This window comes from Vicugna pacos, chromosome 1, assembly GCF_048564905.1.
Source record: "Vicugna pacos chromosome 1, VicPac4, whole genome shotgun sequence".
Taxonomy (NCBI): domain Eukaryota; kingdom Metazoa; phylum Chordata; class Mammalia; order Artiodactyla; family Camelidae; genus Vicugna; species Vicugna pacos.
The window spans coordinates 89687361-89715030 of record NC_132987.1 but is presented as its reverse complement, the minus strand read 5'-3'; the positions used below and the strand labels follow the sequence as shown (position 1 = coordinate 89715030).

At 36.4% G+C, this 27670-nt stretch overlaps 1 protein-coding gene and 1 long non-coding RNA gene across 7 annotated transcripts in view; one reads left to right on the top strand and one right to left on the bottom strand.

Annotated features, from left to right (window-relative positions):
* The window catches only part of LOC116277672 (uncharacterized), a 73914-nt gene extending 72119 nt beyond the window's left edge, over positions 1-1795 (bottom strand). For all 4 annotated transcript variants that reach the window (XR_012075599.1, XR_012075609.1, XR_012075595.1 and 1 more), the window contains exon 1: positions 1399-1795. This is a non-coding gene — a long non-coding RNA (uncharacterized lncRNA). The remainder of the gene's footprint in view (positions 1-1398) is intronic.
* A 46-nt stretch (positions 1796-1841) lies between these two features.
* Positions 1842-7549, top strand: C1H3orf38 (chromosome 1 C3orf38 homolog). Of its 3 annotated transcripts, XM_015248987.3 has the most exons (4): positions 1851-1984; positions 2087-2350; positions 4906-5144; positions 6636-7549. In XM_015248987.3, the coding sequence occupies exons 2-4, from the start codon at positions 2224-2226 to the stop codon at positions 7209-7211; spliced, it is 942 nt and encodes a 313-aa protein (XP_015104473.2). In that variant the 5' UTR covers positions 1851-1984; positions 2087-2223; the 3' UTR covers positions 7212-7549. The 3 variants fall into 3 exon arrangements, with proteins under 3 accessions (XP_015104474.2, XP_072823441.1, XP_015104473.2); XM_015248988.3 differs by having other exon boundaries at positions 1842-2350; positions 6639-7549; XM_072967340.1 differs by having other exon boundaries at positions 1843-2350.
* Positions 7550-27670: the final 20121 nt, after the last annotated feature.

Here is a 27670-nt window from a genome sequence, read left to right as displayed (position 1 = left end):
TATCTAAGAGTATTCATTAGCCATATGTGGCTATTAAAATTTAATTAAAATTAAAATTAAAATTCAGTTCCTCAGTTGTACTAGCCACATTACAAGAGCTCTGTAGCCACATGCATTGATGGTTACCATATTAGCCCAGACATAGAATATTTTCACTTCTTCAGCACTTCTGGACAGGTGACACTGTATCAGTGGTTCTCAACTGGAGGAATTTTGCCCCCTAGGAAGCATCTGGAGAATTGTAGACATTTTTGGTAGCCCAACTTGGGGAGGAGGTGCTACTGGCATCTAGTGGGTATAGGCCAGGGATGCTGTGAAGCATCCTACCACGCATAGGACAGCCCCATAGCAAGGAATTATCCCACTCAAAATGTTAACAGCGCCACAGTTGAGAAACCTGCTCTCAATCAATCTTGACTACAACTCTAAACTCACTGCTTAATGCCTCCTCTTTGCACAAGCTGCTCCAGCCTCCTCGCCCTTCCTACATGCCAAGTCCTCTGTTCTTTCCTCAGACCCTCTACTATTGCTTCTTCCTAGAACACTCTTCTGTGGTTCAGCCTCTCACTTTTTTCAAGTCTTTCCTTCAAGGTCTTTCTTGACAGCCTGTATAAAATAGCAACATCCTCTCCTCCAACCCTCTCCTTTTGATTTTTCTCCGTAGGATTTCCAGGCATAGTACTGTCTGGATGTTTATTGTCTGTTTCCTCTCACTAGAATGCAAGCTCCAAAGGACTTGCGTTTGTTCCAAGAATAAAGAACAGTGCCTAGCAAATAGTGCTCAAAAAATACATTTTTTTAAAGAAATGAATGAATGAAAAAGTTGGGCATGCTTTCCATGTGGTTCCACATCAGTATTGTGAAAATTTACCTCTTTACCTGCAACATTCCCAAAACCTCCTTGAAGGAGGGTCTGGGTCACTACTCTGCATCTTCAATACCTAGCATAGTAGGCACTCAGTACTTAATGAAAAACAAAGAATTGGTATCTGTTGAGTAAATGATACCCCAAATAGTATCCACTGGTAAATTAGATTAGGCATGTTTTGTATGCCTTATTTTAAAGACTATATTTACAGTATATTTTATGACTTATATTTAGCTGTGATTTTTTTTAAGTTTGCTCAACTGGATCTGCACATGTGTATATTTCAGCTACTAACTGGCAATAATCTAATTAAACGTTAACAAATCTAAAATATGACTAAAACAATGTTAGGAGACAATGGCAAGTTGGCAAGTGCCAACGCGTTTAGGTCTTAAGTTTCCCTCTCGTGAATGTGGGTAGCTGTCACACTAACAGCAATAACAAGAGCTAATATATTCTGGGCTCTTCTAGGAGCCAGGCACAGTTCTTCACCCCCTCCCCCGGCCCCAACAGCCCTTTGAGATGGGTACCTCTACGAGATCCATCTCCAGATAGAAAACTGGGGAACCAGAGAGCTCGCTCACTGTCCCGGTCAGTAAAGAGCTGAATGGCTTCCAGAGTCCCCAGCCTTAAAACTCTTCCCAATACCGCCTCTCCAAAAGGCAAGCCGGCGAGGATCAGAAGAGAAGCAACAGCCGATCCCTGACTGTTGGCGAGGAAAGTCAGCTGGAGGCGGGCAGGCGAGGCACAGGATAGGTGGATTTTTTCTTAGCTTTTCCAAGGATCATGTTAAACAGAATGAAACTATTTTAACACAGAACTATGTAACTTAAGGATCTCCAACTACAGGCGTGTCGCACTCAGAAGCGGCCGCAGAGGACGTGCGAGCGCTCCCGGAGGCGGACCCGCGGGCGGGGAGGAGGCGCCTCCATTGGCCGGCCCCGCGGCATCACGGGAGCTCGCCCCGCGCGGGGGCCGCCGCCGGCTTTCCACGCACCTGCGCCTGCGCAACCCTCCCAGCTGCTCTTTTGAAGAAGGGACTCTTGAGGAGTTCAGGATTTCGTTTTCCCTTGTGGAAGGTTGATGTTCCCGGTGTAAACGCGGTGCTTCGCTAAAGTGAGATCCTTGGGAGTCCACTTAGTCCCCGCCAGCCCGGAACGACAAGGCGGAGCACCGCGTTTCCTCATTGCCCCCATTGACGATTACTTCCGCCTACAGATCTGGAATACCGGCGGCTTTTTGGCGGCGAACAACGGGAAAGGCACTTCCGGTATCTGTTGCCAAGGCGCCGGCCCGGTGGGCCTAGTTTGGGGAAGTTTTTGGCGTGGTCCTCTCCCCCCTTCCTGGGGGTCGAGATGTCGGGGCTCAGCTACCCAGAGATGGAGGGCTGTCGTAACCTGCTCGGCCTGTTGGACAACGAAGAGATCATGGCTCTGTGCGACACCATCACCAACCGCCTGGTGCAGCCTGAGGACCGCCAAGGTAAGGGTAGACCCTCCTCCCCAAGGGCCGGCGTCCCTCCCCAGGCCTCACTGACCCCCAGTTTGGGGGAGCGTGCGAGTGGAGGCCGTGCAAGGCGTCGCCCCTACCCCGTCCGGCGTCGTGCTTTTGCGGAACCCTAGGGAGTCTTGGCCTCGGGCGGCCTCCCGCGCCAAGCCCCTCCTGGAAGTGGAGTAGGTGGAAACGGCGCTGCTTCCAGGTTTTACTCATTGAATGTTATGGGCAAATGCTGCTTGTTTCGAGGATTCAGAGTAAGTGAATAGTGATTAAAAAAAAAAAACTTCCGGGGAGTCAGCGTATTTTCCATTTTCAGTTTCGATTAGCTGAGGAATGTCAGCTCTTGCTCATTTTCTTCAAGCTTGGGAGAAGATAGCAAACATTTTCTATCAATCTGCTCCGAAAGCAACGACTGATAAAAGAGCGGATAGTTTGAGTCCATGTCTCTGTGGATCCGATTTTTTTCTGAGATGTTTCTGTGTACTAGGAGTAAATTACTTTCAGAGCCAAATGAACACTTCGGTAGAGTGGATTTCATGGATTATAAGTATTCAGTCTGGTTGTAACTAGTACATATAAAAATGTAATGTAAACACTTATATCATTTTGTAATCACCTGACTAGTTTTATTTTAAATTTGCAGAATTTTACTTTAAAATGCGAAGATTTCCGACTTCTGTGTTAGCATGATTTAAGTTAGAGTCTGCCTTTTAAAACTTTCTCTGCTTTTAAGTCGATTTACATTTTTAAGAATTTAGACTGAAGATAATTTCAGACTTAATGTAGTTCTTTGGCATTTATATATTTTACATACTAACAGTCTCGGTGAGTGTGGTTTAAAATTGTAATCGATAAAAATGCTGGATTTAATTGATGGTGAATCTAAAAGCAAGTAAGAATCTACCCAGTACAAAAATGCTAGATGATTTGAAGAGACATTTCTCAGAGGAAAAAAAAAAAAAGCATATGAAAAGATAGTCAACATCGTTAGAAAGCAGTGAAATGAAAACCAAAAATACAGGATGTCTTTTATATGTACCAAATCGGCAAAAACTAAACGTGTAAACTTCAAGTGTTGGTGATATTGTGAAGTTAAGTCTTTTGACAACTACTGGGGGAGTATAAATTAGAACTACTACTTTGGAAAAAGTTTGATATTAACTCCTAGAGTGGAAGATTGCTTACCTGAGCTTCTCAAACTTCAGTGTGCCTGTGAATCCCTCAGGGGATCTTGTTAAAATTCTGAGTAGATAGTTTTGGAGTGGGCCCAGAAGTTGTGCACTTGTAACAAACTCCAGGTGATGCTCAGGCTGCTTGCCCCTCTGGGCTGGGAGACATGTATGGAAACGTTCCAAGTAATAGTGTTTGTAATTGGATACAGATAATAAAAGCCCATAAACAAAAGGATAGATACCTTGTGGTAGAGTCAATTAATATTTATTATCTGTGGTACAGTGCTGGCATGAATTAACTCCAACAGCTGTATCTGTCCACATAGATTAATCTCAAAAACATTGAGCTAGTTAACAGAAGACTATGTGTATCAATGGATTAGATTTATAGAACATTCAAAAATTACCAAAGTATATTATGCAGGGCTACAGAGTTATGCTGTACAACTATAAAGGAAATCTAGGGAATGATAAGCAAGGTTTAGGACAGTCAGTACATGTGAGAAGAGAGAGGGAATAAATAACCTTAAGTAGGGAGAGGTAAAATGAGGGCCTCAAAGATACTAGTAATTTCCTATGTCTTAAGCTGTGTGATGTGTATATGGGAGTTCATTTTATTACCATTCTGTATACTTCATACATGTTAAAAATAATCTTTAGTTTGTTGTTTAATAGAAGTTCTTTAAAATTGAAAGAAGACAGCATACAAATCTTGGTTCTGCCACTTCTTAGAAGTGTAATTGTTGATCCCTCATGTATCCCTGACTTTCAATCTCTCTAGAGTGAGGAGACTGAACTGAAAGTTCTTGTGCATATAAGACATTGTAACTTTACCTATTTTTAGGGATTGTAAATGAATTTAGGTCCATTGACCTTATTAGAAAAAATATTTTTTCTTTGCAAATTTATTCTTAAAATAAAACCATTCTTTAAAAGAAAATGCAGAAATTCACAATCTCTTATGAGAAGTGAAAGGAAGGAGGAATTTTAGGTAGGGAAATACATAGCGTAAAGAAATTGTTTTTTTTTCTTTTTAACTTTTTTTGTTTTTTTCTTTTTGGTGGAGGGGGGAATTAGGCTTATTTATTCATTTGTTTATTTTTAAATGGAGGTACTGGGGATTGAACCCAGGACCTCGTGCATGTTAAGCATATGCTTTACCACTGAGCTGTTCCCTCCCCGAAGAAGTTTTTTAAAACTCAAAACCTGACAGCCCACTTGCTCGTTTTTTAAAATGATAATCATCTCATACAGAAGCAATAATGCCATGACAAGAGTTATAAATATTATTCGATAGAGTTTCTGCTGACCCTGCATAATTTACAAATGACTTGTGGTTTTCTATTAATCTTTACAATTTTCTTCTAGATGCCATTCATGCAATATTAGTGTACAGTCAAAGTGTAGACGAGCTTTTGAGGCGTAAAAAAGTCCACCGAGACGTCATATTTAAGTACTTGGCAACACAGGGGGTTATTATACCTCCAGCTACTGAAAAACACAATCTTATTCAGCATGCAAAGGATTACTGGAAAAAGCAGTTAAAACTGAAGCTGAAGGGAACGCCAGAGCCAGTTAAGACAGAAGACATTAAATTCTCTGAACAGGTAAAACAGATCTTATAGTCATGTGCTGAACCATAGTTCTATGTAAAAATCTTCAGATAATCCTAAATCTTGGGATGACATGGTTAATTTTTTATAATTTTAGCTTTACTTTATATCTTTTGCATCCTAAAGGAAGAGCCATAAAGCACCTAACAGACAAAATATTTTTGATATTAGTAATGTATATATAATATTCTGTTGATTTGTGAGGGAAAATGTTTTTATCCCTTTATCAAACAAGGACTGTTAATTTTTAAAGAGAGTGGATAGATCACAGGATCAATTTAATTTAGCTTCTGGTTCTCTGTAATTATTTTTTTCCACTTAAAAAAAATGCTGTTGTAAACCCTTTCTCATTTGGAAGACTTTCTTTGGTTTTAAATTGCAGAACATTCATGAAAGAAACTTTTTTTTTAAGCTAGAAAAACATCCTGTTTTAGTAATTTCCTCCATCTCCATTGACTGTTCCTATTTCTTTGTATCTCCACTGTACATTTTAGATACTGTGTGAATATTTAAATATCATTTGAATGAACCTTTAAGTAATTTGTAGTTTTTTAAAGCTATGTACCACATGGAATTAATGGGGTTTTACAGTGAGAGATGTTTGCCTTCACATTAAGAAAGGATCTTCTTTGGGCTTCCTTAATGTACTGAAAAGAATGCTGACTTTGAAATCATATAGACATGACGTCAGATTAGGGTCTTCTATATACCAAGTGTAAACCTGAGCAAGTAACGACCTTTCTGAGCCTTGTTTTCTTTATAAAATGGGCATAATGATACTATCTATGTTATAAGGCTTGTGAAGATAGAAGAAAGTAGCACCTAAGTGCCAAGCACAGTGCCTAGTGCATTTAATAATAGCATGTGCTCAGTAAATACAAGATCTTCAACCATCTAAATGGGGTCCTGCTATGCTCTGGAATATATCATCCAATATAAATCTAGCCCAACAGGTATATTTTTGCAATAATACTTCCTTGGGGGAAAAAGAAATAGTATAAAGTTATCCCAATCATAGAAAATAACCTATTTCAATCGTATTAGAAGTACCTGGTTAAAGACAGTGAAAATGCTTGTTTATTATAAACTATATTGTGATATAATTTACATGCAGCAAGGTGTATCCATTTAAAGCATACAGTTTGAAAGTTATAACAGATAAACACCTATGAAATCACTGCGACAATCAAGAGAAAATGCTTATGTAAATCATTGACCGTTTCTTCACGCTGATATTTTAAGACTTTGTTAAGCCTTAATTTCTTGGCTGAATTTTCAGAAGTTTAAGCTGAGAAATTCTAAAATGATTTTTCCCCTTTTTGAGAAAGAATTTACTATGTATAATGGTTTCAGTGAGTTCACATGTAGTTCATTTCCTTTCTGCTATAATCAGTACATTAAAACTTAGCTCCGAAACAGGCTAGATACAAAATAGATTTGAGAATTAACCTTGGTTTTATTTTATATTTATTTTATCTTAATCAGCAGGAGAAAGAAGAGAAAAAAGCTGAAAAGGTTGATTTTCGTCGATTAGGTGAAGAATTCTGTCACTGGTTCTTTGGACTTCTTAATTCTCAGAATCCTTTTCTGGGACCACCTCAAGATGAATGGGGGCCACAGCACTTCTGGCATGATGTCAAGCTTAGGTTTTATTACAACACATCTGAACAAAATGTGATAGACTACCATGGAGCAGAAATTGTGAGCCTTCGTCTGCTGTCACTAGTGAAAGAAGAATATCTTTTTCTCAGCCCCAATTTAGATTCCCAAGGACTCAAATGTGCTGCTTCTCCCCATGGGCTAGTTATGGTTGGAGTTGCGGGGACTGTCCACCGAGGGAACACGTGTTTGGGCATTTTTGAACAAATTTTTGGACTCATCCGTTGCCCTTTTGTGGAAAATACTTGGAAAATCAAATTTACCAACCTGAAAATTATTGGAGAGAGTTCCCCTGCTCCCAGAACATTAATGAAACCAGCAGTTACACTTGAACCAAGTGACCTAGAAGCCTTTTATAATGTAAACACTTTATGCAGTCCAGTGAAGCACGACTTAATGTAAGGCAGGCATTGGGTAGTGGGACTGAAGACCAAGCTTTAGTGGAAATGAGGCATTGCTTAACAAAAAAAAGACTGATTTTACCTAACTCTTAAAAGCATTGAGTACTGTATGTCAGCCTGAAAAATCTTCTATACAGAAATTCTTCCAAATACTACGTCAGTAATGTCTAACTGATTTCAGATTCGGGGATTGACACATTTTAGTTGAAATGCCTTTCTTGCCTACAGACTAACATAATATGTGAATACTTGCCTCTTTTTCTATCTGAGTTGCAGCCAATGTTCTGAAAGCTTTATGCAGTTCATCAAATAAAATCCCACTTTAGATGTTATAAGTAATGGTGTGCCTTAGAAACCAGTGAATATTTTCATTTTACTTAGTGGATATTCTGCTAATATCTGTACTTTTATGTGGGAAAAAATTGTGTTCAAGGCTTTCTCTTTTAAGTTTCTTTTATTCTAAATCTAGGTAATTTTTACAAATGCATCTCATGACAGTACTGATTTTTAAAAAGTACCTATTTTAGAGATGTTTAATGTAAACTCAGAGTTCTCATTTCACAAAACTTGGGTGATATTTTTATACAAAAAGTCCAATAATTTATCTGGTAAGAAACATTTAATATGCTTTTTTAAATATTTGATGAACATTTTTCAAAGTTATCTACTGTTGTCCAAGCTAAATATCTTATAGTCTGCAACATTTTCTGAAATATTTTGGGCAGTGATAAGTGCTATTCTCAAAACAGACCTTTTTCTTACCTGAGGCTTCACCTAACAGTTTTATAGAGCATTTATTATAACACCAGATAAAGGAAACATACTGTTGAAATTTTTAAAAAAGGTGTGCCCAGTTCCTAACTTAAGTGAATTAGTTTTCCCTCTTCAGTGATCTAAGAAGTGACAAAAAAAAAAGAAAACCCAAATTTATAATTTATATATGTATTGATTATACATATATTGAGATAAATTCTCACATCATATATTAGGAATTTTTCACCTCTAATTTGTTTTACTAGATTTGAGTTACAAGGCTAAATTGTCATACTAATTACATAGTTGCTTTCAAGTTTAAATTCCTCATCTGATTCTGCATTCAGTAATTTTAATGTACAAAAATGCCATTTAGAAAAAAACTCAACTGGGAAATGTGATGAGATAGCATACATAGTAATTTTTTTTACCTTTAACTCTTCTCATGATCATCTAGGGTGACTGATTTTGGAAACAGGAAGAAAAAATTTATCCTTTTTGGTTTTCTAATGTCATGCTTCTTACAAAGAGTACAAATTAATATGTCCAAATAAATAAAGGAGGGTAATCCTTTTTGTCTGTCATAAGAATAGGGCATTGTTTAAACCCAAGTTATCTTTTTCTTCTTTAATTTTGAAGTATCATTTTAACATGTAATCGATCAGTATTCTAATGATAATATGAAAAACTACTCCCATCTGTTTTCTTTGTACTGTTGATGTCAAGTACTGCAGAAATCATACCACAGATGCTCAGGATGGGCAGAAATTGCCTGTACATATGTTGAGTTGAATTTTTGAATGTATAATGCTCAAGTAAGGATGCAATCTGCATGTTCTTTTAATTACCCTTAAAAACTTGAAATCTTTCTTATTTACTTCCTTTGAATCCCTGCAGTTGGGCACCCAGGAAGACCTGATGTCTAGGTGAATGGGTGAATGAATGAGCAAAAGAAGCTTACATACTGTATAAAAGACTTTTTGCATTTAGATTTTATCTTTAGTTCTGATCATTAGTGGTGGTTTTTTGGTCATACCGTTTGAATTTAATATGTGGATACACAAACTTTTAAGCCCCAAACTAGGATAAAAATTTAACTTCTTTCTATTAAAATTTACTGACTTTCAAAAGCCCACAGTCAGAGTAGGGTATACCGGAAGCCCTTAAGAGACCCAGGAACCATTATAGAGGAAGTATATACTTCCTGTTTAGAGAAAAAAGATCTAGAGGAATTGAAATTTCAGGAAGCTGAAGGCTTGGTCAGGCCTAGGGAATGGCACAGAGACTGCAGCTTTATGTCTCTCACGGCATTTCACTTTGCCGGGACTGGTGAAGTTTGTGGAGTCAAGTAGTGAAGAGTACAGCACTCTACACATAATCCATAGTAAGTGGGGTGCTCAGACTAGGTGGCAGCTGGGCTTTATTTACTGAAAGCTGATTTGTAGCTAACAGTATACATCAATCTCCTTTTTTGTTAAAAACTTAAAAGCATTGGGTTGTTTTATTAGTATCTGGAATGCCAAAAAACAGACTTCATGTGTCTCATTAAAATACCAAATAGAGAAAAAGCCATCTCTAACTTATTAAGTAAACTTGAAAATATCAAGACCTGCTGAAGTACTGTCAGGTGAAATATAAAAATACGAATTCAGAATTCGTTTCATTTTGACAAGTTTAATGAACATGCTTTGGAGGCAGTGATATAAATGTGAAAATATTTAATATTCTCAAGATTTTATTAAACTATCTTAAGATGTTTATTTAGTAATGATTGTATATTGCTAATTCTGATAAAGAGATTTTAAAAACAGGGCATTTCTTCTGAAGAGTCTATATTTGTGATCGCCTCCCAACAGTCCTCCCCGCCAACCCTACCTGTCAGCTTTGTATCCCAGCAGTCTGAAGTGCAGATAGCACAGCTGCAGTGCTAGGAACCAAGACTTTCTGGATCTGGGTTCTCTTCAAGTTTATGTGTATATATTTATTGAGCACCTACAATCTGTAAGTCACTGAATCAAGCACAAGACAAAATAATCCATCAATAGGTTATTTACCTAAACTTCTCATGTTGAAATCAAATCTCTGTCTCTGGGCTTAGATTTCTTAAGGTGAGAACTACATTAAGGCCTTTGCTAGAGTTGGAAGGAAAATATTTCAGAACTGTATCAGAGTGCACTAAATCCTTTCAGCTTTACTTTTTCTAGTTTGAACCTTTCCTATAATCTTTTAGTAAAGTGTTACTGTTAAAATTGAGTGTGATATTTATTGTGAGTTATAACGTGACCCAAAATATTAAACCAGAAACTAGAATTACTTGTGTTAGTCATGGAATGTTAATAGACTCACTGGCCTAATCTCATTTACCTTTGCAGTGAGTCATTTAGTGAGGGTTCTTTGGTTGGCAGTTTTCATCTTCAATTTTTAAACACCCTAATCTCAAGTACCAAATTAGTTACATTTGAATTAATGAATTTAAGGATCGACAGAATCTCCTGCTGCCCACTGCCATCAGTGTTACTTGTGATGCTTTCTGAACAAAAAATCAGTAACTACTTAGAAAAACCTCTTTTCTTGAGGCATTTAGTTTCATAAGCTTGCATTAATCTTTTCCATCGCTCATCTTTTACTATACTAATGATTAGTATCACACTCAATTGTTCTCAAGTTGTTGCATGTAGGGTACTTCTGCCTCCCTAAATAGATGGTAAATTCCTAGAACTGGTGATTCATATTTTGCAATCCCCCTCCCTTTTCCCCACCCCTCCCCCTGTGCCTTGCACAGGATAAACAGTAGCTAAGTTTTGGGTGCTTATATGCTAGGTACAGTTCTGTGCATGTTGCATGTATTCATTCATTCAATCCTATGGACAGCTAAGTGAGATAGGTGCCATTGACCACTCTTACCAGAAAGCAGGGTTGAGTAATTTGCGAGGCTTGCAGAGCTAATGCCCAGTAAACCCACGTTTTAGAGCCTGAGAGCCATGTGGTAACTACTACACTATACTGCCGCTTACAGACAGTAGGTTTTTGATGAATCATTTTTTGACTAATTGTCATTTGCTGGCACTTGCTTCCAAAGCAAAGATGCCTTCAATTTGAGTTTATCTGGATTAAGTGGGAGTATTAATGCATACTGTATCTTCTTGTAACTATATCTCAAGTTGCTTGTTTAGTGTTTAAAATCACTTGGAGAAAAGATAATGTTATGTATAACCGTATTACTTATGAAAAAGAATTGGGTAATTGGGAAGTTTTTTAAAATGTGACAATTTATGTCAGATTTCTTGAACTCGTGTCACTAGTCTCTGTTCCTCTTCCCTTCCTGATTGTGACACCATTATGCTTTTCAGCCTCACAGACAGTCTTTGTGTCCCACGTTCAGCTTCTTGTCATGTCCAGATGTAGCATATCTGCAGTATTTTCTATTTCAGCTGCTGTAATTAGGCCCTAAACCTTGATTTATGTAATTATTTAGTTCTTTAATAGTTTATTTGTGATGGATTAAAATTTCTTTAAAGTAGTTTTCATCATATCTTCCATGTTCAGAATAATACCTCCAAAATAAAGTCCAGATTTCATAATCTGCCTTTTATCACTAGCTAGTTTTGATTCTATTCATTTTCACATATTGTTTGGTCCAGCCAACATCTACCGCTAAGTAACTTTGATATTTATTCTGTGCTTATTTAGCCTGCTTTTATTGGTAAGTATCCAAAATTGTAGAATTTAATTTTTTTGTTGCAGACAGTCCAGTAATATATCGTAGAAAGAAAAGGACCTTGATTGAAACGGAGTTTAAAAACTAGAAATTTCTTCAATAAGTCAAGCATTTTTTCTTTTTAGGAGTTTTGTATACATTGTCTGGGATAATCTTTCCCCAGCTTTTTGTACGGTCAATTCATTTTCACATTTGAGAATCTGTCTTAAATACTTTCTCCTAAGTGGACCCTTTTGTTAATATTTATCACAACATTTTGTTTCAGATTTAGCAAATCAAATACTATTAATTTATTAATTTCCTCTCCTAGATTTTAAGCTGAGAGTAGAGACTATAACTGTTTTACTTTCCTAGTATTTCCATTGCTTTGCACAGAGGCTAGGTATTCAATAATGTTTATTAAAGACAGGGATAAGGGATAAGATAGGATAAGGGAACAAATGCTAGTTTTTATTCGGAGACTTATATATTCCTAGTTCTTTGCCTGTCTCCTAAAGACAATGCCTAGAATATTAGGTACTCAATAAATATTTGTTTAACAAATAGTTATTTTCCTGAATAATGATATATGAAACAATCAACAACATTCTTCAGTAGACAGAATTATTAAAATGTTACACTATTTTAAAAGATGAAGAAACTGAGGCCCCAAAAGTTAAGTAGCCAAAGGTGCTGAAGTTCACACAGTTTTGTTACAGAGGGTTTTTTTGCTCTGTTTTTAAATTACAAAGCCTATTTTTTTCTTGCACTTCATTCCCAGACTGACAACTGCTACTTCTTTATTTTAAAAGAATTTAAACTCTAATCCTCAATTTCTTCACATGTAAAAATGAACCAATTAGGTGATTTCTGAGGTCTGCTACAATTTTGAAGTTATGTGATTTTGTGATTGTATGCCTTCTCAGCAGCTTAAGAATATTACTTTTAAGTGAGTTTGTAGTTCATTGTTAATGAAGTTACTTCTTTATTATTTTGCTTCCCTATAAATCATACTCATTTGAAGTTTTTTTTCAGACATTTTTAAGGATAGAGTGTGTTTCTATTTACAAAGTAAAAAAAAAAGATAAGATTACAGATCATGTCTAGAATAGAAAAGGGGAAAAAGGTAAGAATGAATATTCATTGTCCTACTTTCTAATCACTAGAAATGTTTAAGTTGTTTGAAAAATTGCTGTGCTGTAAAACTTTGCTTTGTTGCATATGGTTAAAATATATTTCCATGTTTTAGTCAAGAAAAGTGTAAAGTGGTCTTGATAGAAGGCCAAATTATAGACTGCCAGTAATCCCTAGTGAAAATAAAGATGCTAATAAAATAATCAAATACAGATGATTCCTTCCAAGAGATTGAGTAATAGAATTGGCAAATATTTAAGAGTGACACTGCAGACAAGTGGCAGATTTGGGATAGGATTTTTCTGTACGACGGATGGCCCTGGATGGGTGCTGCTCGCGAGGTCATTGACAGTTACTACAGGAAGTTAAATGGAAAACATTTGTTTAGCAGACAGGAGGTCTTGCTGTGCTTCCTGCACTGATAGGAGAAGTACAGCTTTATGATAAAACAAGTTTAGAGTGCAGAAGCAAGATAATGATAGAAAATGTTAGCTTTCAGGAGCTTTAATGCTGGAGCTAGTAATAGAACAATGACAGAATCATTGAGCAACAACAGACTGCTAGGAATTAGGAGAAATCATAGAATAAGCCATTATTTTAATTCTAAGAGCAACCTCTGCTAGAGCAAGAGTTCAGGACACTGAACAAAACAATAATCAATGAAAGTTGATTTTAAGTAACACCAGTCTTTGAGAGAAAATGGTCTTTGAATTTGGTAAACATTTATTAAGCACTTATTATGTACCAAATATTTTAACAGAAGACATCTGATACATAAGAGTAGCCTATTGTTGCTTCTAGCTTCTTATGCCTGTCTCACTTAAACTTGTGTAAAGTAATGCTTATTGTTTACAAATGGCCAATAGGCACATGAAGAAATGCTTAGTATCACTAATTATCAGAGAAATGCAAATAAAAACTATAATGAGGTATCACCACACACCAGTCAGAATGGCCATCATTCAAAAGTCCACAATGATAAATGCTGGAGAGGGTGTGGAGAAAAAGGAACCCTCCTACACTGTTGGTGGAAATGTAGTTTGGTTTAGCCCTTATGGAAAACAGTATGGAGATTCCTCAAAAAACTAAAAATAGACTTACTGTATGATCCAGCAATCCCAATTCTGGATGTATATCCAGAGGGAACTCTAATTTGAAAAGATACATGCACCCCAATATTCATAGCAGCACTATATACAATAGCCAAGACATGGAAGTAACCTAATTGTCCATCAACAGATGACTAGATAAAGAAGTTGTGGTATATTTATACAACGGAATATTACTCAGCCATAAAAAGAATGCCATTTGCAGCAACATGGATGGACCTAGAGATCGCCATTCTAAGTGAAGTAAGCCAGAAAGAAAAAGAAAAATACCATATGATATCACTCATATGTGGAATCTAAAAAAAAAAAAGAGCATGAACTCATCTACAAACTAGAAACAGACTTGCAGACTTAGTAAACAATCTTATGGTTACTGGGTAAAGGGGGTGGGAAGGGATAAATTTGGGAGTTTGAGATTTACAAATGTTAGCCACTATATATTAAAGTAGATTTTTAAAAAAATTTCTGCTGTATAGCACAGAACTATTTTCAGTATCTTTTAATAACCTTTAATGGAAAAGAATATGAAAATGAATATATGTATGTATATGCACAACTGGGCTTGTGCTCTACACCAGAAATTGACACATTGTAACTGATGGTACTTCAGTTTTTTTTTTTTAAAGCAATGTTACTATTTAATAAAGAGTTTATTTTATTACAAAGTGCTTCTCTGTGATCTCTCACTGATGCCCTCTTACTGCTTTAACCACTGTCATCTTTTGGTACTTAATCTGAATTGTAGGTAAAATCCTAACCCTTAGATTAGAGCAATGCTGTAAAAGAATAGTGACCCTAGTAAATAGTTTCAGTTTCAGAAGGAAAAAATGCACTGAAACATTTTTTTCCCATATATTTTGCCAGTTTTTTGCATGTAATTCACATATTTTTGCAAATTTTAAATGTAAGATGACTCATAAAAATCTCATTGTTTTTAACAGTGTTCTGTTTTTAATGTACTCTTATTAGGTGCATGTGTGCACAACAAAGACTTGATCCATTTACATCAGCCAACGTGAAGTCAAAAGGGTGTTCATATTCAGTAATGCACTTTCCTATTAATTTTCATATTTATTAAGTTTGTGTTTTACAGTTGATACGTATTCCCAATTCACAAAAATGACTTACTGAAAAATGATGAAATAATAACAAATATCACCATTCATAAAAATTCCACAGTGTAAAGAGTAGAAAACTTTAGCGTGAATGCAAGGTTAGAATCTCTATGTTCTGTGCAGGAGATTCTGTGAATATGATATTTTCAAAACATCAAGTGAACCATATAAGGAAGGACAATGATAAACATCTGAAATTTGGGGGGGCCTGCAATTTACTGACTCCTGGTCAGTAGCATATGGCCTGTCAAATATTTGCATGTCACCAAAGTTTTCACATCACTCTTAAAGCATACTGATGTCTCTGGTAAATGAATTTAGTTGGGTAATTGCATTTTTTCTGAATAAATGTAAAATAATACAACTCAGTTTAAAATTCATTATGCAAGATGGAGAAGAGTCCAAAATTATAGAAGCTTCATCCAGAGTTGCTTTCCTTAAAATAAAACAAAATGTAAGACACTGGCCCATTACTGTCCCAGGCATTTCGCTCAGACAGCTCACTTGGCACCTGGTGGTGTGAAGCCACCTCACTTTAAAAACCGGCGTTTCCTCCTTAGAAGGGTCCCTGCCTTCAGTCAATCACTTGGGCACTGAAATATTTAGCATCTCTTAATGATTATGTCCATTTGTTTTCTGTGTAGTGCCACCAGATGTAAACCTCAGAAATAATGCACACCAGCTTCTAAAACTATGAAGCAATCAGTTCCATGTGGGTCTAAACTTGCAGACTCAGTTCAATATCAAATAAATCTATAACAGAAGGTAGTAATAATAAAAATAAAAAAACTCGTTCCAGGGGTGAAAGGTGGTGGAGACGAATAAATTGAGGATTTGGGATTTGCAGATACGCATTATTATATATAAAATAGATAAACAGTAAGGTTCTACTGTATAGCACAGGGAACTGACCTATAATGAAAAAGATGAAAAGGAATATATGTACAACTGGATCACTATGATGTACACCAGAAATTAACACAATTAAAAAATGTAATTGTACAAGCTCTCAGCAACAGTTTTAAAAAATTTTAATTGAAGTTTAGTCAGTTCACAATGTTATACAATGTGCCATTGTTACAATGCTGAACATTGTACACTGTAACAATGCCGTACAATTGTTAGTGTTGTACATTGTACATTTTAAACTGACTATACTTCAATTAAATTTTTTTAAAACTTGTTGAGAGCTTGTACAAACAGTCTCAACATTAATAACAAATGTAATCAGAGAGAACAAAACGAAAGCTATTGGAAAAGTTCTACTAGAAAGAAAATTTTATAATTCAGTGACAACATGAAAGAGTAATTCCTTTCATGTGTGTTCTAGAGGATATTTTATTTTGTAGACAACCACTGATGTGCAGTGTCTGAATCATCATTTGGCATATATGTGTTACACACATTAAGGGAGAAGTCCATAACAACTTGTTCTATTCATCCCTGGAAACTCACGTATATATAAAACAAGATTACTGGGAAGTAAGTTTTGGTGAGGACTAGAAAGGATGTATCATGAGCTTCATGATGGAACACCAGCTATTTGGGCAGCAATGAAATGGTGGTTAGGTAAATAAAGGTGTTTTGCAAAAAAGCCAATCAATTCATCATTTTCTTAAAAAAGAACAGTTAATTATCAACAATAAACTGTCAAGATGTTGATTCAGTGCTGAAGGGGAAAGAAAATATCAAATTTTATCCCCTAAGTCTACACCATTTTTATAATGCTCTATCAAAAACCGGGTAGGAAGTTAAACAACTTTTTCCTCGATACCGCCTTGTTAGAGAAAAGGTGTTCACATGAGGTTCTGAGGTAACAGCAGAGATTAAAACTATTTCTTTGAAACACTGTTATGTCAGTAAAGGGCTTTTCTTTGATTTTAGGTGCCTCGCTCGCTCATGTGGCATATCAGCTAGTCAATCTACTGACTTGAGACACCCCTCCAGGTCCATGATGTGTGGTGTAATATCAAAGAGGTCAGATTATTTTAAGATTACACAACTCTTGTGCAAATGGCTTAGTTGTACAGAGCTTCATTCTCATCCACAACCCCATTTCATTTTCTTGGATTAATGCAGAAATATAGTATATTAGGGGACGTGTTTAAAACCACATCCAAATTCTACAACATAACATGAAAGAATACCTTCCTGAGCTGAATACAAAGGACAGATTGGGAACCCATTTAACACTATCTGCAGGTAGATTTTTCTTCATGTGACTCAAGGTGAGAAGATTATTGTGAGAGAACATGTATGACTAAAAAAGAATTTTACATGTGGATTGTAAGAAAAAAAAAAAGATTTTATACATCACATGTCTATTCTTAGAAAACCACAGGAGTAACAAGCTTCCTCTTTCTATATGAACATGGTAATATAGAACAAAATTGTGGGGGGAATAAAACTGCTTATATGTCATTCTTACGGAGGTTCAACCAGTTGTACACTAAAAGCTTATGCTGACCTGACTTTATATACTGTTAAAAAAAAATAGTACTTGCAAGCATAAATAAAACTCAGCTGGTATACCCATAGGTGGCTGTTCGCGTGGGAGCCGATCTTCAAATAATCGCCTTTTCTCACAAACAATTTAACTGGAACCACTACCTGCATTTTTTTAGCAACTACTCAATGCCCTTATATTCTGTCCTTTCATATTCCTGATATTATGGCAGTTTGTCAGAGATCATTTCACTGTCTCCTTTCACTTTACACCCCAAATAGGCTAGCTCGAAACTTTCAGTACTGGAGTGAAAAACTTTAAAGAAAAAAAAATCTATCTTAAAGAGTCAGATCAAGGTGGCAGTATAGGAGAACGTGGAGCTCATACTGACAAACATCAAAAATACATCTACATACAGAACAATTCTCATGGAAAACTAACTGGAAACTGGCAGAACTCCTATATAACCAAAGCTGCAAGAAAGATCTCCACATAACTGGGTAGAATGGAAAAGAGGTATAGGGATGGGACCTCTGCTCCGGAAAGGGATCTTAAAGGAAGAGAGGTCTGCGTGGGCAGACCCTTGCCCGGTAGAGCCAGCAGGCTGAGCCACAGATTGCACATCCCAGTCTTGGGGTCCTGGGGAGACAAAACCTCTTGGCTGCTGGGAGAATCTCTGGGACAGACAGAAAGACTGAAGCCTAGACTCCACTCACAAAGAGTGTGCAGATACTGGCTGTGAAATAAAACTCATATTTCATGGCAAGACAAGAAAAATTTAAACATGAAACTTTTTCTCTGCCCTTCGACCTCCTCTCTCCCTGCTACTGGGCATTGCGTATCTGCATTATGCATCAACCAAACTTCCCCTATAGAAACTGTTAGAACTAATAAATGCATTCAGGAAGTAGCAGGACACAAGATTAATATGCAGAAATCTGTCATGTTTCTTTAGACTAACAATGAACTATCAGACAAAGCAAAAAAAAAAAATCCTCTTTAAAGTTACTTCAAAAAATAAAATGAAATATCTTACTTAGGAATAAACTTACCCAAGGAGGTGAAAGAGCTACATGCTGAAAACTGTAAAACATCTACAGAAGTCCAATGTGCTACCCACTGTGCCACAGAACCCGGCTGTAAACATCTATGAAGAAAACTGAAGATGATTTCAAGAAATGGAAAGACATCCTATACACTTGGATAGGAAGAATTAATAGTTAAAAAGGCCATACCACCCAAAGCGATCTACAGATTTAATGAAATCCCTACCAAAATACCCATGATATTTTCAACAAAACTACAACAAATAATCCTAAAATTTATATAGAAACACAAAAGACCTAGAATTGCTAAAGCAATCATGAGGAAAAGACAAACCTAGAGGCATCACCCTTCCCTACTTCAGACTATACTACAGAACTATAGTAATCAAAACAGTGTGGTACTGTTGCAAAAAATAGACACATAAATCAATGGAACAGAATACAGAGCACAGAATAAATTCACACACATATGGTGAATTAATCTAGAACAAAGGAGGTACGAATCTACAATGGAGGAAAGACAATCTCCTCAACAAGTGCTGCTGGGAAAGCTGAACAGCGGCATGTAAATCAGTGATTTTAGAACGCTTTCCTGCACCATACAGAAAAATGAACTCAGAGTGGTTTAAAGACCTAAATATAAAACTTGACACCGTAAGACTCCTAGAAGAGAACATAGGCAAAACATTGTCTGACATAAATTGTAGCAATATTTCTTAGATTAGTTTCTCAGTGTGAAAGAAATAAAAGCAAAGTAAACAAATGGGACTTAATCAAATTTAAAAGCTTTTGCATGAGAAAGAAAACCATCAACAAAATAAAAAAGCTGCACATGGAATGGGAGAAAATATTTGCAAATGATGTGGCCAACAAGGGATTAAAATCCAAAATATACAAATAGCTCATACAACCTAATATTGAAAAAACAAAACAATCAAATCGAAAATTGGGCAGAAGACGTAAATAGACATTTTTCCAAAGAAGACATACAGACGGCCAACAGGCACATGAAGTGTTACTCCACATGCCTCATTATTAGAGAAATGCAAATAAAAACCACCATGAGACATTACCTCACACCAGTCAGAACAGCTATCATATCATCAAAATGTCTATAAATAATTAATGCTGGAGAGGGTATGGAGAAAAGGAAACCCTCACACTGTTGGTGGGAAGGTAAATTGATGCAGCCACTATGGAAACAGTATGGAGTTTACTTTAAAAACTAAACGTAGAGTTACCATATGGTCCAGCAATCGCATTCCTGGGAATATATACGGAAAAAACAAAAACTCTAGTTTGAAAAGATACATGCAACCCAATGTTCATAGCAGCGCTATTTACAATACATAAGACATGGAAACAGCCTGAGTGTCCATCAACAGATGATTGGCTTAAGATGGTATGGCATATATGTATGTACAATGTAATATTTCTCAGCCATAAAAAAATGAAATATTGCCATTGGCAGCAATACGGATGGACCTAGAGAATAGTATGATACTGTAATAAGTTAGAAAAATATAAATGCTATATGCTATAACTCATATGTGGAATCTAAAAAATAATACCAATGAATACAAATACAAAACAGAATACAATACAAAACAGAAACAGATTCACAGATTTAGAAGACAAACTTACGGTTCCCAAGGGTGATGGAGGGGTAGAAGGTCAAGTTAGGAGTGTGGGATTAACAGATACAAACTTCCACACATAAAATAAAACAACCAGGACTTACTACATGGCACAGGTAATTACACCCAGTATCTTGTGATAACCTGTAATACAATATAATCTGCAAAAAAATGCTGAATCACTTTGCTGTACAGCTGAAACAAACACAATATTGTAAATCAACTATACTTCAATTTTAAAAAGTTAGAAATGACAAAAAAAATCCTACTTTCTTTTGTTCACATTCTACGAATTACCTTTACCAACATTTTAAGAACATCACTGGTCCGTATTCAGTCTTCCTTTGTGTAGAGCAGGGACATGTTTTTGCACAATATGTTGGAGGGCGGGGATATTTTGATCAGATGATTTTTATCCTCTTTGTTATTTCCTAGCCAAAATAAAGCATTCATTTATTGTCATAATTAGTAAATGGGTAAAATGTCTTATTTCCATACCTGTATTCAGATGGCGTGCTGTGTGTCTGTTTTTCGTTTTTGATCTTTTGAATGTTAGTCTTTGTAAGGCTAGATTTTTTGAAGGTCTATTTTTGCACATTAAGGAAAGCCCCGGGAACTGTACACAGGTAGCTTTGCAATACTTGTGGTCCCAATTGCTATTCTTTGCATAGAGACGAGTTTAACTTTTACCAGTAATAAATGTAGCATACCAATCAACAAGTTCTCAACATACATAAAGTATAGTGAGTACTAAAAATATATACTCTTGAATAACTAAGCAATAGCTAATTTTTCAAGACTAATTGGGCTTGAATTATAAAAAGTTTTAGGGGCTGCATAGAATTATGCAAATGAATAAATAGATACATTAAATTTTCTAAACTTGATTTAATGGATAGGTTTACTTTTATCCACAAATATATTAATTTTCTGAGGTGTTTAATAAAATATTTTACAAGATGTTCCATTTTTAGAGTACTCTGAATTATTAAATTTTAATTACACTTACACATGTTTACTGGATTGTATTTTGCTAGAAACAAATTTGTACAGGCTCAGACAGCGTGAGATAATTTTGCAAAACTATCTGGATTGCCTTCATCATCCTTTTTTTTCCCATCACATTTTTTTCTTTGCAAATTAAGAAGGAATCAAGGATACTTTATCCTTCTCTTGTTTAGAACCCAAGTGCTGCTGCAGATTATTTTGAAGGAAAGAAGCTTGCAATAAAGTCGAATGTGGAATTTTAGTGACATCTTGTGGCCAAGGCTTTTCTCTGAGTGTTCTGTCTGTCATAGAACTGGCTTCGTAATAGTGGACTTCCAACAGGAAAACATTCTTCAGAGAGTACCTGAAGACTCCAAAACTTTAGGCTGATATAAAGAGTTTTAAGGCAATTAATTTTTCTTATCCTCAACTTCTTGCCCTCTTTGTACACTAACTTGATCACACCTGTGGTCTAGGCACTATACCATTCCCTTTTCCCCAACCTTCCTTTTACAGTTATCATTCTCCTCTTTACCAAAGGCAGACCTACTTCTCACCACTTCTAGGCCTCACTGTAGTGCACTGCCCTGTGGTATCAAAACCTCTGGGCACTAAATACAGAGAATTATGAATTAATTGGTGTTGGTGTAGGGGAAGGGGGTCACTACAATTATTTTTCAACAAAAGTTTTGTAAGTCAGGTGGTTGCTAGACTTCCTTTAAAATTATTTGATTTCAACAAAATTAAAGAAAAGCTAAATTAAGCTTTCACCTAATAGATCATTTATTAAAATGAATCTTGGAAATAAATCACTATCTGATTTTTTTCCTGTTGAGCTAAATTTTATATATACTAAAATGTACAAATCTTACTTAGGAAATATTCAAAATATTGGGGTGGTAGATACTATACTATAATTTCACTCCTCTCTACTTATTAATGAAAGCATGAGTTCTCATGCTTATGTTAAAAATAGAATTGATGACAAACTGATTATGCAAGCAATAATCCCATCTCATTAAATTACGGATTTCCAGTACAATGTATAAACTAGTCATGTTGTTTGATCAATTATATAATACTAAACATTGTAACTAAATTCAGAAGAAATGTTTAGTACTTAAAACATTGTAGTAAAACTTTCCTGAATTGTAATTATGTTTTTCTTGTGTAGAAGTGTTATATAGCGATTAAGTTTTTTAAGCATAAAATACATCATATTGGGATAAAATTCTGTGATGCCATTGGAATAAAAGTACAAACTAAAGAAGTGCAAGTAAAATTTCTAGCTGTAAAAGGAGCTTGTTTGTAAATTTTTAAATAGATACTGGGGTGGTAGAGAATTCAATTAAGTTGGATATATTTCTAAAAAATTAACACTTTAATTAAAAATGGAAATTATTTCTTTTCAACTATTAATAATATAATGAAATATTTCAGATATCAGATCAAAATTTGTGAGGGAATAAATTTTGCAAGCATTCTTTTAAGGGACATGCAAGCAAACAAGTTTGAAGGGCAGGACTTTGTCATTTCACGTGGCTTTCAGTTCATTGACTCAGAGAGATGCTTGGGAGCAAAAGCACTTTCACACTGCAGTAAGATTCTCTGAAACTAAAAGCAGGATAACATCGAGTACTCTATAGAATATTTCAAATCAAAGCCATATTCCTAGATCCAGGAAGCCGTAGTCTGCTAAGCTCAAAGTCAAAACAAAACAAAAATTGTAAAAGAAAATGTTTTCTTTTTCTGATTAGAATTGAAGTGTCCTGTATATGTCTGACTGTAAGATTCCATTGATCTTAGTAAGCTACATGACTAATTTAACTACTTTTTGGTACCCAATATTAGCATCATGCTCCATAGATATATAAAGAAAAAGATCTAATGTCAGAAATACTAAATAAGTGTGTGTGGGGTGAGCAAACATTTTAATGTTAAAGAAATAAACTATATATTAACAACAGTTTTTTTTAAATAAAAGGTCTTTAATTTTTCTTTTTATGTGGCAAAGTTGAATGTGATATGACTAACATTCCTCAATGTTATTATATTAGTGAGAGCAAACAACAAATGCTGAGTGCCTGTTATTGGTATAACATGGTGCTGGGGTTACACAAAGGTATAGGGCATGGTCTTTTTTTTTTTTTTTAACATAAACAGAAGAAAATTTAGTAAGGAGAAGCCAGCACAGTTGGTAGTAACAATTTGGAAACATCACAGAACAGACTGAACTGTAAATGAAGAGCAGGGGTTAAATCCACGTAGAACAGAGGGTGGCAAAATATGACCCAGAGCCAAGGCTCACCCAACGTCTGTTTTGTGTGACACCTCGAGCTGAGGATGGTCTTAATATTTTTTAATGACTTGAAAAGCTAAAGATAATATTTGGTAACACATGAAAATTATGTGAAAGTCAAATATTATTAGAGCACATCAATGCTTATTTATTGTTGAACTTGTTTTGCTCTACAGGGCAGATTTGAGTAGTTGTAACAGAGACCATATGGTTTGCAAAGCCTAAAATATTTGTTATCTGACCTTTAGCACAAAAGGATTGCCTATTTCTGATGTAGAGAAGCAGCTTTATAGGCAGAATTGGTTTCACTCACAAAGGCTCAGTGGTGAGAGTACAGCATGATGAAGTAGAAGTACTAGAAGAAAAGTTGGTAGAGGTGGGTTAGGGCTAGCTTGAGAGACTTTACACTGGGTGTTGAGATGCCACAGCAATCTTCTGAGCCAAGGAGTGATTGTCATAGTGCTCTTTAGAAAGATTAATTTGGCAGCAGGATGTAAAATAGATTAAAATACATGATTAACAACTAGAGTAGAGAAGCAATTTAGAAGATTAAAGCAATGGTATAAATATAAGGCAGTGTGTATCTGGAGCTTAGCGGTGATTTGGGAATAAAAAGAAACATAAAAAACATTAACTCTTACACTTACTATTAATCATGGATAGCAATATAACTTTAAATATCTTTTAATCGGAATATTACACCAGGCCTAATAAACATGATTTAACCTAAATCTTTTATACAGAACCATGTGTATAATAAGGCACCTCTCCAAACGTGAAATTAACAAACCAATCACAAAATCTCCTCTTGAATACAATGCTATTAACTTAGTCATCTACTAAATCATTTATTCACTAAGAATTTATTCTGTGCCTACTATGTTCTAAGCACTATTCTTGGTGGTGAATGAAAGAGTGGTGAACAAAAAGAGACAAAAAAATGTCATCAAGATGGTAGGGTAGGAGGATGTGGAGCTCACCTCTCCCCTCAAACACATCAAAAATTCATCTACATGTGGAACAATTCTCACAGGAAACTAACTAGAAACTAGCAGATCTCTTACACAATCAAAGCTATAAGAAAGATCTCCATGTAACCAGGCAGGACAGAAAAACGGGTGTCAGGTTGGGGCATGCACTTCCGGGAGGGTTCTCTAAGGAAGAGAAGGTCCACATAGGCAGACCCTTGCCCAGGGGAGGGGCTGTACAGACTCACAATCTAGGCATCTCAATCTTAGGGTCCTGTATAAAGGAGAGAAGCCCCTTTACCTGCTGGAAACTGCTGAGACAGATAGAAGAGCTCGAGAATCCTAGACTCTATTTGTAAGGAGTGAGCCCCTGCTGGCTTGCTAACAATCAGGACAGAGATCCTGGCACTTGTGGCTGCCACCTTGTTGCACTTCCTAACATGAAGGGGCAAATGTCCTGTCCTGATCACTCCAAACCACAGTCTGGCACTAGATCAGGGCAGAGATTGGAGCTAGTTGTGCAGACAGACAGGCTGCCTGGGGCGAGACCCAGGCAGAACTGCAGAGACCATTGTCATCACACACACAATGGTGGCAGGGTGAGCCAGACAGACATTGTCAGCATATGCACTGGGTGGCACCACAGAATATGCAGTGGCTAAGTGCTGAACCTCAGGCACACAAGCCCAGAGAGAGAACTCGATCTAGGTATGCAGAGACAGCTGAAAGGGCCTAGGGTGTGACCTGGGTGGAGCCACAGAGCTCAGGTCAGCCTGCATACCAGCCAGGAGTACACACCGATCTTTTTTCCAGAGAGAGCACCCTGGCTCCACTTACCCCAGCTGCAGCTTAGCACTAGATCTGGGGCAGACAGGTCCTGGAAGAAGTCTGCACAGAGGCAGCCCAGAGCTCAGGCAGCAGCACAGCCTCAATTTCTATAGCCACAATGCTCTGCTCGCCAGCCAGCTCTCCACCACAGCCTTGCACTAGACCTGGGATAAACAGAGAAGGGATGTGACCTTAGGCTGCTACTGTGTGAAACTACAGATGCCTATACAGGAGGCACACAGGTTCACCATGACTGCACAAGCTTCACTTGCTTCAGCAATCACCTCCTTTGGGGCAGGGCATGAACTCAAGTTCAAAGAAGCTTGACCGAACCCTTCCTCAGGGCTTCTACTCCAACAACTGGGAGACTGACTCAATCCCAGACAGCAACGGAGCAAAGAGGAAGCTGTACCTCACATCCTGTGGTGTGGGCTTTAGACACCACACCACCAATCACAACCATCAAGGGGACAAAGGCCAGGACACTGTGAGGAAAGATGTGGCTGGCATCCATAATGAAACCAGCTTTGCATCAAAAACATTGGACACAAATAGTTTACACAGGGATGTTCCTACATAAAAATACCCCTCCAAGACAATAGTGGATAACTGTTTCTCCTAAATTCAGAGAGACAGAAGAAGTTAAATAAAACGTAAAAGCAGAGGAACTACTCCAATTAAAAAACAAGAAAAATCCCCTAAAAGAACAAATAATGACACAGACCTCAGCAGTCTGCTAGATCTCAAGTTCAAAAGGAGGTAATAAAAATGCTAACTGAATTAAGAAAGATTATCAATAGAAAATCAGATCACTATAATACGGAACTAGAAACTATAAAGATGAACCAATCAAAATTAGACAATTCAGTTGCTGAGATTAAAAAAGAAAAGGAATGAATAGCAAACTAAATGGTGCAGAAAGAATAAGTGATCCAGAAGACAGAATAATGGAAACCATCCAATAAGAACAACAGACAGAAAGACAAATGAAAAAAAATGAAAGCAATATACAAGATCTATGGGCTAATATAAAGGCTGCATAGGTACACAAAATAGGGGTTTCAGAAAAAGAAAGAGAAAAGGGAATTTAAAATGTATTTAAAGAAATTATGGCTGAGAAGTTCCTAAACCTGAAGGAGGTAACAGATATTCAGGTACAGGAAGCAGCACAGAGGATATCAAACAAGATGAAACCAAACAGATTCAAATGAAATATATAATTAAATGGCAAAAGCTAGTGAAAAAGAGGGGATTCTAAAGGCAGCGAGAAAAACAAAGGGCCTTTTACAATGGAATCTCCATAAGGCTATCAGTTGATTTCTCGGCAGAAAGTTAGCAGACCAGAAGGGAGTGGCATGATATATTTAAATACTAAAAGGGAAAAACCTGTAACATAGAATACTCTACCTAGCAAGATTTTCATTTAGAATAATCGAGAGAAAAAACTTATCAGAGAAGCAAAAACTAAAAGAATTTAGCATTACTAAACCTACGCTAAAAGATAAATTGAAGGATCTTTTGTAAATAGAAAGTAAGCAAGAATATATAGGAAAGAGAAAACCCCAATAAGAAAGGCAAATATATAGTGAGGATTGAAGACTACTTAAATAAGTCAGCACGTAGATTAAAAAATAAACAAAAAATTGTAAAAGAAACGGACTTACAGACATAGAAAATAAACTTATGGTTACCAAAGGTGTGTGTGTGTGGGGTTGCTGGGTAGAATAGGAATATGATAACAAATGGTACAAACTAATATATATATAAAACAAATAAGCAACAAGAATTTACTGCACAGCACAGAGAACTATATTCAATATCTTATACTAACTTTTATGGAAAATAATCTGAAAAATATAGCTGGATCACTTTGCTGTACAGCTGAAACCAATACTATAATCTGATTTTTTTTTTAAGGATCCTTGTGATGCAAATGAGTAATGGCAAGGGTGGGTGGAAGCAGTAAGACCAGTTAGGAAGCTCTTTGCAGCAAACCAGGTGAGAGATGATGGCAGCTTAGACCAAGGAGGTAGCAGTGAAGGTTGTGAGAACTAGTCAGACTCAAGATATTCTTGAGGAAGAGGTGACAGAATTTCCAGATGGCAAGACAAAAAGAAGAGACAAGAATGACTCCGCAGTTTCTGGCCTGAGCGCCTGAAAAGAAGGAGTGGTAATGAACTAAGATGGAGAAAACTACAGGAGAAGCCAAAGCGGGGTAAGAATGATGTGGAGAAAGGCTATTTTTGAATAGGCTAATTTGAGATGTTTATTAGATATCTAAGTGGAGATACCAAGTTTGCAGGTGATAATGAAATAATACTCCTTGAGCTTCTCAAACGGTGTCTCAAAAACTGCCAGGAAAGCCTGAAGTATGTGCTTGGCAAACAAAGTCCAACTAAAGGTATAAATTTGGAAATCACTAGCCTAAAGATGCTATTTAG